The 12,028-nt window shown below is 35.3% G+C and overlaps 1 protein-coding gene across 1 annotated transcript in view; it reads left to right on the top strand.

Moving 5' to 3' along the window:
• Positions 1-12,028, top strand: part of PLXDC2 (plexin domain containing 2) — a 106,176-nt gene that overhangs the window by 81,710 nt on the left and 12,438 nt on the right. The window contains exon 8 of the mRNA XM_010712710.3: positions 10,079-10,239. Coding sequence (XP_010711012.1) covers positions 10,079-10,239 — 161 coding nt within the window. The remainder of the gene's footprint in view (positions 1-10,078; positions 10,240-12,028) is intronic.

Here is a 12,028-nt window from a genome sequence, read left to right as displayed (position 1 = left end):
CCCACCACCTTACTATGCTCACATCCACTGTTTGGTCTCTATGAACATTCAGTAAGCACTGACGAATGTCAGTGGGTCCAATTTTTTCAGTGCAATTTTTTAATTCAGTTCCACACATTTACTTCAATGTCAGATGTCATTCCGTCATCCTTCCCCTTTGCTGCCATCTGTCACATGGCAACGAAATGTAACGGAATATTGGTGGGAAGGTTCAACTTCTACTGCCATACCACCAGCAACCACATCTGATGCTGTGGGCCTGAATAATAAAATAGGAGGCAATACTTTTGAAGGTGCCCTTGTAGGATTCAGTATTACTAATTAATTTACAGTAGTGAGTTACTGTATAACATTTTATTGATAAAAACATCTATTTTATATCAGTATGAGCAGAGATCTCGAATTCCTCCATGCACATTCCCCTCTGCGAGTTAATATGGCCACTTTGACTCCCTAATGTGAAGACTATGTTAAATCAAACTCTGGAATACTCTTGTCAACTTCTCTGTTGGTTCAAGAACTGATAACTGAGATTTATTCCTTCTTCCTTCATGGCTGATGACATTTTGCTATTAGTTAGAAGGTGGTTTGGTCATTAGATGTAGGCTGGGTCTGTATTCGCTTGCTGAAGAGAATAGAAAGATTTAGGTTGATATGTCCAGGATTTGGAACAGTCAGTCAAAGCAGAAGTTGATTTTCTGAGCAAATCAAAATAAACTGCATTTCCACTGGTATAAAGGGAAAGATTATTGGCAGTGGTTCCCTTTCATCTGAGGCAGGGGATTTTGACATGAATTTGACACAGAAATAATGCCCTGGAATAAGGTCATCTATAAAGTCAGGGAAGTACTGTTAGACTCTTTGTCTATGGTAATATCCCTGAATCTTTCTCTGACTCTGCTTGAAATCAAATGGCATTTTATTTTGTTGTGAAAAGTACTTCAGTGCTTTTAGAGATCAATAAAAAAGGTGAATCAGCAGTTCACTCACACATTTCCCCTCTGTTCTGTACATAAGCTGTCTTCCTAGGTGATCTAGACCCATATACTCTCTGCTTGCAAGAAGTCACTCTGAAGCAGGCAGCTTGCCTGGGACCAGGCAGCTCTTCACCTCAAGCACCTCATCAACATCTCAAAATAGTATGCTGTTATAGAAAAAATAATTCAAAAGTTACACCTTAAAAAAGTATTTCTGTTTTTTCTCAGCTTAGGAATTGCAACAGAACTACCTTGTCCAATTTCTGAAAAGAAAAACCCCTGGATGTGAACTAAATGATGAGCACTAAAGTGAGGAGTGTCTATGGTCTGTTTGGCAAAGTAATTTTCTAGGGTCTGTGATATCACTCTTAAGTACAGAAAGTCTGTTTACTTGCAGAAAGCTGCTGCATTTTAGGACAAGCCAACAACTGATGTGATTATTAATTTCCATTAAGCTGTTTCTTTCATTGTTGAAATAAAATAAGAAGAAGAAGAAGAAGAAGAAGAAGAAGAAGAAGAAGAAACTGACTTAACAAAGAAGCAAAGCAACACACCAGGATTTTAATCTGGGAAGTTCTTTCTGATGATTCTTCAATTATGTATTGAATTTACCAGTGACCCCTAAATTAGGCTCAGATAAAATCTCTGCAGCTGTAAGCATGTTTTTTAATTCTCTGTGATTTGTCAGCCTTTCCTAAAGAGTAAATTCTTTCAGGACAAAAATACAGGGTTTTTTCTTTCTTGGACTTTAAAACTCTAATGAAGGGGAGTCTTGTATAATGGAAAACCAAAGCTTTATTGGATCGATGATGGCCTACAGCTTGATGTGTCCTTGGATGGTAGCTGTCAATATCTGGTTGGGCAAAAGAGGATTCTATAGAACTTCTGCATCTCGCCTCTGCCTGGAACTTTTGAAAGCACCTGTTATAAAACAGCAGCTAAAGTTAAATTATATTTCAGACTTAGGTCAAAGTGCGTGGACATTTTAATTATATGAGAAATCAATTTGCAAGCTAATGCTGTAATTCAACCAAGTCATTTCAGGCATGTTTTAACAAACTTTTCAAATTTGCTTGTTTCTATTTTTTCTGTATTCCCTCTTTCTTCATAGACACTTGATAGATGCCTAGTAGATACATGTCTAAACCAATTTTTAATATGGTTGGTATGCCATCGTGATATTAATTGTACCTTAATTCTCTTTAAAATAAGAAGAAAAGTATTTGTAAAATTTAAGATATATCCAGCAGAACAAATGTATGCTTTTGTTATTAATTGTAATTGCAGTTATTATTTCATTTTTCTTATACCACAGCACAGATGACTAAATGGTTTAAAAGCCTAATTTTTTCATAAAAATTGTGAGCAATTGACTGTGACAATACAGTAATACAGTATTTTCTTGTTGAAAACTGTTTGGTGGATGATTTAGATGATTGGCCAGCACATCAAGACATTTCATTTGACCTTTTTAGACACCTTGTTGTGACAATTTGATTTTTATAAGTCCCTCTCAATCCTCCAGCTTTATAACTCAGAAGAAAAATATGTGTGTTGGACAATAAGTGCCTGGAAATCTACCTTTTTTCATTCATCAAAATGTATTACAAAATCGCTGTTGCGAAAAAAGCAAAACTATGCAAAAAGACATCTACCTGTTTTGTACATTTATGAGCAAGTCCATTTCAGCATATGTAGGAAAAGGAAATGTCTATATCCTTCTGCTTGCTCTAGTTAGTGTACCTTTCAAAGATGGTCTGGATGTAAACGTTAGTAGTGTACAAGGTTAACATTAGCGGTATAAAGTACGTAATTTTAGTTTGGAACATTGGGAAACAGAATAGGAAATCAAAATCAAAATACAATCCCAAGTTTTTGAGTCTTGATAAAGTACTTTTGTAGATCTTAAATACAGTGATAAATTTTCCCAGTGCTAGATCTGTCTCTAATTTCCCTTAAAAATTTCAGTCTTCCTACCATAGGAATTCTTGACAAATTGTGAAGAAGATTCAGTCTTGTTTTTTTTACACTGCTCTCCAGCTAAGTGATCTTCAGCTAACTAACACTATTTCATGCTTGATAATAATTATCTAACTTACTTTTTAATAATATGTTATGTTTCTAAATGATCCAATTCAGTATGATACCACATAAGTGTATATTATTCAACTGGAGCTTTCCAAAGCTGAGAACATACTCTACAGCTTTGGAAAAGCAGCAGCCTCTGATATAAATACTCCACCTTCTTTGGAGCTGGAAATGTATTTTACATACACAACAGCCAGTGTGCAGCACTGGTATTTTCTAAAGCAATCACAAATAGAAGGTGCAGAACTCTCTTTTCTGCTTGAAAAATAGAACCACAAATTAATAATCTTTTATTTTAGGACATTTAACCTGGGAACACTGACAGATTGTGTTCATTTGTGTTTATTTGTTTGACACTTTGGATTATATTTAAATGTTCCTTAAAACAGGATAATTGTGTCTTTTCCAGAATTTCTTGTATCTTCACTGTATCCTAATTTTGCTGTCATCATCTTATTATAGTTATAGAGTATGTTAAAAAATCTAATATTACTCTGCAGAAAGTCAAACAAATAAAACCAGAAGTTTTCCAAAGTAGTGCCAATAGAATGTATCCTCTATAAAGGCAATGTCGCTTTCTGCCTCTAGCACAAAAGGACATTTTACATCACACTGGGCATTATGCACCACATTAGCTTAAAGAAGCATGATGTTTAAACAGTTTAGCTAAAACAGAACAACTGTATGTAGACATCAACTTACATTTAATTCTGTCTTCTTATACTGATTTATTTTGTCTTTTGTTTTCTATGCCAAATGTAAAATGATATAGGGTACCTACTCATATCATTTGTGTAACCTGGTAAATTTTTGCTCTCTTGGAACTAGGAATTCAGCTGTATTGCCAGGCCAAATACTATGGTAAAATATTGAGCTTTGTAACAGCTGATGTTACCTAATATTGTAACGGATTAAATTGCTTCAAACTACTCAGACTGAACTGAACAGCAATGAATGATAATTGTTGCAGGAGTAGGTGATATTTTAGGGTAGAAGAACATAAATCCTTAGCTAACACAGCTATTGCTGGCATTCTGTTTGGTATTAGTGCATTCACATCCACTTGCTTAGTGCACTAAGCAATCAATCAATCTCGGAGAGAGTTACTGAGTTGCCCGGATTCCTATAGAAAATTGATAGCAATTGGACAGATACTAGATTCAGGAATTGTGGGTTACACTTCATGATATCCTCACTCAAAGACCACCTTTCATTCCTTGCAGCATTAGCTGAACTAGGACTTTATAAATCATCATGATACTAAGAAAACTGTAGCAGTGGATTAACTTCAAAATATTAACAAATGCTAAGGGAATGAACTCACAAAAACAAGAAAATCATACTCTATTATCATGAAGAAACTGAGTCCAAAGCATGCTTTTCCTAGAAGAGGTAGAGAACACACTGTTTTGGGGATTTCTCTGAGCCTCCAGAGAATTCTTCCCACTATAAATTCAAGTCTTCCCTCCCACAGTCACTCTGCATAGGTCATTAATCTTCTGCTCAGAAATCTGCTTTATATATAGGGAAAAGAAAGCTTAGCTTTGGACAACCATATACCTGCTTCATAAAACAAGCAGTCTTCTCATAGACTCACATTCCAGGTGTAAGTGGAGCCCCAAAACAGGGTAAAAAATTCAGTGTCTCTGCTGAGCTCACATAGGTTGTATCCCTGTGAACTAAGCTGTCTTGAATATTACATCCTTCCTCTTGGCATATGAGCACAAGCTCACAGTCAGGCAAATAGAGCAAAGCCATACAGCTTCCTGAACCTGAATCTGTGGATGTGAGTTAGTCGTGGACCATGTAAGAGGCAAGAGAGTTTCTGCTATTTGGCTACCCAAAGAGGAAAATAAACACATGCAGAGAAAGTGTTGCCAAATGGCTTGTATGGATTTCTCATGCAGAAACATCTATCACACATCCTGAAGCTCCTTGATGAGAGAAATTCACACATAAAATGGTCCAATGCCAGCTATGAAAAAAGAACGGTTGTGGGTGTAAGGATGGCTGAATGTAACCTAGTTAACAGAAGTATATCAGGCGGATAGCAGGGATGGTAGTGGAGAGAAGGATTTGACCTGTCATGTTCAACCAAATCAGTACTGATTTTCCTGAAGTCAAGGTATTCCAATAGTGTCAGTGATGGACAGTTTTGTTACCCTGAAATGGAACTTGGAGAAGGGGAGTAAATTGCTTTATTTCTCACACAGATTACTTCTAAAAGGTTGAGTATATATTACCTCTTTTGTGATATATAAGATGGTGTCAGTCCTAAGCAGTACATGCTTTCATTGTTTATATATAAAATGTATGTAACTAGCAAAAGTTAATAAGTAGCAAAAATCCAGCAGCCAACTAAGAAGTATAAATGGACTGATAAAAAAAAAATACAGCTTTCAATATGTTACACTTTCCCTCACAGCTGAGGACTTCAGACTGAGATATCTTGTATAGAGTGAATTAGAAAACTTTCAGGTGTCTAATGGACAATGAGATCCCTATGAACAATATATTAAAAAACAAAAGCTTTTCAAAAGCTTTAAATAACCTAAATGATGCATTCTTTAAGGATCATCAAGTTTCTGTGATCCTATAATAATATTGCAGTTGGAAACTCTTGAAGTATTGGTGCAAAAAGATCCCCTTTCACATTTCAGTGACATGAGAGTTTTCACAGAGCTCCAATTCAAGATGATTACTGTGAATCAAGTGAAGCATTTCAATTAGAAGCATGCCCTTTAACTGTTCTTAATTCCACCTAATTTTAGATTCTGTCACCAGGTACTGGCAATTTTTTTGGTGGGCTCTATAGAAATATAATCTACCACTTTAAGCTTTACTATCATACTTACATGTGGTAAGGGTTATTAATGTTATATATAAGCACATCTGACATTCCTAAGCCAGTATTTATGGGATACTACTCTTGTATTAGTATTAGAAGCATGGCATAAATCTACACGAAATGTTCATTACCTAACATGTAAATTGTGGAATGCAAGAGAGTTCCAAAGTTAACAACTAAACAGTTTAAAAGATGGCATGTTTACCTTAAAAAGAAAAAAAAAAAAAGGAAAGAGGAAAAAAAAAAGAAAAAAAAAACCTGTCTTGAGCTTCTCTACTTTTTAATCTATGTAGTGCACACTCATAAGTATTACGCATAAGAGTGCGTAAGTACTGTAGATGTGGTTATACTTGAACCAGCAGGCTTTTCCACTTTGGCACTGTTTCATCTGTTGGAATGTTTTACTGGGCTGGTAGTTATCCAAAGCTATTTCACCACAAGACTATGTTCATGCCAGGGATGCTGCCAATAGGGCTGCATGTCTATTCACATATGTATGCAATAGTTTCATATTCATCTGACCTGACAGCAAAAAAAATCATGTTTTGTGCTGAACATTTACAGTTTGTCTAATTCTGCCACATGGCCTAACAGTAAATGCTCATCTTGTAATAAATCAGTGTCTATTCCTTATCTCTTTGTGACAAATTCAAGAATTTACCATGAAAATTCATAAATCTGGTAAAAAGAAGGGAGAAGATCTCAGTTTTCTTCATGGAGAAACAGGACTGAATTACTTCCTTCAGGCTGATCACTGCTGCTTAGGACATTTATATCCCTGACTTTGCTAGTATACTATGTCAGTCAGGAGAGTCAAATAAGATATTACATGATGATCCTTAAAGGTGCATGTGCATCTAAGCAATTAGATTGGAATTTTTTGCTTTCTGATCAAAATACAAGAGTGAGAAGGGATAACATGGAAAAAGACTCATTTTAAAATAAAGATGAAACTTCATTTTCAATTTCCTGGTATGCAACAAAATTCATTTTTATACTACCATCTGTTATTTGCCATTGAATCAATGTTATTTTGTCTAAAGGAAAGATCCTAGTCAGAAAGCAATAGAACTTCACATAGTTTTCTTCCATTTCCAATAAAAACTTTTCATATCTCTGCTCGTACAGAGATGTAAATCTTTGGTAAGTTGCTACTTTTCTATCTCATATCATGGCAGACATTTATATATGTATCACAGGTCTTGTTCTTTTTCTTATATATAAAATTGTTATAGTGGCAACTTTATGTGAGCCTTGGGCTTAAATAACAGAACATATTGTATTTCATTATTTTTGTAGACCTCAATTGCTATTATGCAATACCAGTGGTGAGAAAGTATCTATAACATGTTTACAAGTGCTCTAACTGTCTCAGTTTGTACACACTTTTGTTCATGGTAAAGTCAGCATCACAGTGACCATGGAACAGAACAAGATATTTACATGTGATAATTTCTTGAGATTTTTGCTTTTCGTGCACCAAAGGAATCTAACTCAACTGCAACTAGAGACATAACACAGTAACATAACATCTATTTCCCTTGGTAGCTTTTTAAAAGAGCTGTCAGTTGATTTCCAAGCAGGGAGTGTTCTCAAAGTTGACAACATTGTTTATTGTCTCTGTGCAAAGACAGTGAAATCAATTTCTCATGAGTATTATAACCCTGAGGTCAATGAACTGAATTTTGATTATGGAAATGACAAGTTACTACCAGTGTTGTTATTTAAGAATCTATTTCATTTGTTTTCACGTTTGCCATTCTGATCACTGCAGTGATGTCCACGCAGTACACTACCCTAGACTAGGCAGCCTACTGTCACCTGTTCTACTGTGAAGTGACAGCATTCTTATTTGCAAATCTGTATGCTAAATACTGAGAAAATATTAAATCAAAACAGATTAATTTAATGGCCTTTATAAAGTGGTCAGTACCTTTGCTGAAATCTAGCATTTTTTAATATGCAGAATATGATGTTCTGCTTTGAACCATAAAATAGTAGCAATGCAAAATATTAATTTTATGTAAAGTGGCCTGGAAATGTGTGCAAGTGATAGTTTATGATTCATCAGTGTGGCACTGAAGAGTTGAGTGGAGGAGTATGAAGTTGTCAGACAATTATGAGAAAGACAAGCTAGGAATCACCCACTCCTTATGGGAAGTTGTTACTTCTCTGTGGGGTGATTCACACAACAAGTAGGTTCTCATTACTGGAAATCAATAGCCCAACCCAAAGCATGTACAATAAAGCAGGCCTTCTCTGATGGCCTGTCAGTTGCTTAACTTGTGTTTGCTTTGCCATTTGAAACATATGTACAAGTAATAAATATAGTTGCGGTGCACAAATTAATTCTAGAGTTTTATACATCAGCTATACTCAGCTGGAAGTGAGTAGCTATTTAGTATATTATTAATGGCAATGCTGAGTAAAGAACTCTGCTGTTTGAAAGCTAGAGCCATCTTTTTCAGGATCACATTTCTTCTATCTTCCTCCATGAAGGCTACCACAGTGAATTGTTCTGAGTAGTATTTGACAATGAATGCATTTGGAAATGCTCAAAGGTCTACATTATGGGCATTATCTCCCTTATTTCACTACAATATCAAAGAATGGGTTGGAAATTTTCACTGTCTATGCTGTTAAAAAAAAAAAATCAGATAAGGCTGGTACTGGGAAACTTACAGGAATAAGTTCTTCTCACAAGGAAATATTTCCATGTGATAGTTAGAAACAGCTCTTGGCTAAGATAATGCATCTTCATTTTCCATTTTTCCCTATTGCTGTAATGATGCCATGCAGTCATCTGTGGAAACAGCCATGCAGGCCTTCCATGGGATGCTTGAACTGTTACACTTAACCTCAGTGTGGTTAACTATTCCTATTTTCTTTTACTGCCCCTCATATGAAGCATTAGTATTAGTAGATTCTCTTATTATTTTCTAGTTCATTTTTTTTAATCTTAGTATGGAGTGTTGTTCACCATCTTATGAACAGTGAAAGACCATGCTCAAGTACTGTTAAGGTTGTTATCAGTTGTATTAGCATTGTAATTTGAAGCAATACTCATAATTCAGTGGCTGTTTTCTAAGAGCAAATCAAAGGTAGATGGCCACTGACCTCACAGACTGTGACATTCTAAAACAACCAAACAAATAGTTCAGGGAAATGGTACAACCAAAAGGATGACTGTAAAAATCAGCCATTTTCACTATAGTCAGCTTGGCAAACAAATACTGTGAGAGGAAATTTAAAAATGGAATTGAAAAAGAAAAGCATGTGAGATCAGAGACAAGTTTTGTATGGAGTATATCATGGAGGTGATTGGCAGAAAAGCAGAAAGCAGTGGGAATATTTGGGCTCTAGGGTACCAAAAGTAGAAATCACATCCAATCATGAGTGAATCTTGTCTAATTTACTGGGAGACTTTTTCACAGAGGTTACAGTGCTATTAAAAGATTTACAGTCACTTATTTGAAGGCAGAGTTGACAAGTTGCTTTTGTGATAGAACAGCACTTTTTCTCCTGGAAGGAGCATAGCATGAACAATCTCTCTGAATCAGGTCTAGTAGAATGGATGATCTTTGGTAATATTTGGATGTGTGTTCCATTTGGACCAAGGTTAAAATGTTGCAGGGTCATTTAACATCCATCTGTTACAGTGTTGGCAGTTTGATTCAGTTGCACAGGATGGTTCAAAACCCCTCTCTAAGCTAATGAATTGGGCTTTCAGAATGTTTATTATCTAGACCTCATAGGGATTTGTGGCATCTCTCAACTTGAAGCTTTAAAAACTAGAATAAAATGCAACACTCAAAATGTATTCAATTGATGCTTGTCTGTAGGGCAATTGCAATGGTTTTATGAGAAAATCAAAGCAAAATTCATTATGAAGGTAATTAGGAACTTCTGAATGTCCAGATTATGTTCAAATGAAAGTATATTAATTTTGTTTATTGAATCGAAATTAGTAAAATGTTTGGACATGTGTTCATTAAGATTATATGATTTTTCAGTTGTGTGAGAAAGAGCACCTAGCATCTTTTTTCAAAATAGGATTTAGAAAGCAAGATATGTAATAATGAAAAAGCAAATGTTCAGTTACCGGATGTGAAATAGAATGGATAAGATGTAAGTTACTGCACTAATAAGTGTGTCATTCATGCAGCTTCCACAGATGACAGCGCTGCAGAGAAAAAGGGTGGAACACTTCATGCTGGTTTAATCATTGGCATTCTAGTCCTGGTCCTCATTGTGGCTGCAGCCATCCTCGTGACTGTCTATATGTACCAACATCCAACATCAGCAGCTAGTCTCTTCTTCATAGAGGTAAGACAAAAGTAACACTGTATCACTATTTGGAGTCTTCAGAATAGAATTTTTTTCTTAATTAAATCTAGAAAATATTCTTCAATTCCTAGTATGAGATTTGAAGAAATGGGCGTGCCTACCTAGCAGACGCTGCTATTTCATACTTAGTATGTTTGTCACTTTGCTTCTTCTGTAAGTGTTACTGCTTTCACTTGTTCCATTTAAAACAGGTCATTCACAAAAGATACATCTCAGATATCACCTCTCATATATTTCCTTTTCCTCAGTATATTTTTCATTAGCTTCCATGTACACTGACATTTGCTTTTAGAACATAGAGTTTTTCTATTATTTTTCTTTGGAAAAAGATTTAAATGTATTCATTTCATTCTCAGAAAGGATTGACTGAACTTGTGTATGTATTTGAAAGCCTGTTAGCAGGCTTATATATATATATATTCTGTACATTCATTTGTAGACATTTTTTAAACACTTTACATCAGAGTGTGGGAAGGACTCTTTTTACATGATTTTAACATCTAAGTCTAATATCATCTCCTTTTGCTCTTTTTATTAGTATAGAAAGAAACAGACTATGATTCATCTGACGTATTTGAGACATTTCCTTAATAATTAGGCAAATTACTATTTTTCTCTCTCAAAGATAGATAGCTACCTTAGGTGCAGACATCTAAATTGCAGATTCTGACACTTATTCAACTCAATTCCTCTGTACATGACAATATGAGAAAATGAAATTTTCTATAGGAATTCTTTTCTACCAAAAAGAATTTGGTTTATAGTCATGAGTGATTACCGAATAAAGAAAACTATAATGAATTGATCCCATATCATATGCTTTTAGTCTGTTTCTCTTTTGTGTTCTTCTCTCCAGTCATCACCCAATATTCACTAACCATTTTACTTAGGTTTCCCTATAGTTAAACCCAAATCCCAGTTGTGTTGCCCCTCATTTTTGCCCTTTTCTTAACAGAAATTTCCCAGTGCATGAACTGCACTGTTTAACTTTGTACTGATAAGTGCAACCCCTTGTGACACCTCTGAGTAGCACTGAATGAAATCCTGAATGCACTAATTGATTTAATTAAGCGATACACAGAAGTCAAGGAAAAGGTCATTTATTTCAAAAGAAACTATTGTCTTAGGTAACGTTATTCTATGATTATTTTTTTTTACCCCTGAAGTCTGAAGGAAGAGTTTTCTCTAGTGTTTTATTCGCAGCTGTTGAGTTCATTCTTCACTGGAATGAAATAATTATTTGTAAAAAGGGCTAGAAAAGTCTCACGTGCCAATACTATTCAATTTGTTCATAAAGGTATGCCATTTTAAAACAATACAATCTGAAGAGCTGAATACTTTTCTAGAAAGAGTAAAAAGTAATAACGTTATTTGATAGAGCAAATTCTTATCTGGAAAAAAAAAAGAAAAAAAGAAAAACAATGTTTTTCAACATAGTCACAACCACTAGCTATGCATTTTCACCAACAGTGAACAAGAGCCTGCATGACATTGTCTGAAAAATCTGCAGGATCATCTGGAACATGTCTTGTCTTTCACATTGCTGTTGCCTTTGTTGAAATGCACCATCCACCATTTCACTGTGCTCACATCCACTATTTGGTCTGCGTAAATGTTCACTAAGTGCTGCTGAATGTCAACAGGTGCAATTTGCTCTCCATGGAGGAATTCAATCGCACACGTTTGCTTCACCTGCACTTTCATGTCAGATGCCATTTTGTCAGAATGCTCCTCTGCTGCCATCTGTTACAGAGCAGCAAAATGTAGT

The sequence above is a fragment of the Meleagris gallopavo genome, chromosome 6 (genome assembly GCF_000146605.3).
Source record: "Meleagris gallopavo isolate NT-WF06-2002-E0010 breed Aviagen turkey brand Nicholas breeding stock chromosome 6, Turkey_5.1, whole genome shotgun sequence".
Lineage (NCBI taxonomy): Eukaryota > Metazoa > Chordata > Aves > Galliformes > Phasianidae > Meleagris > Meleagris gallopavo.
Note: the sequence above shows the minus strand (reverse complement) of the source record. Positions and strands in the feature narration are given on the sequence as shown.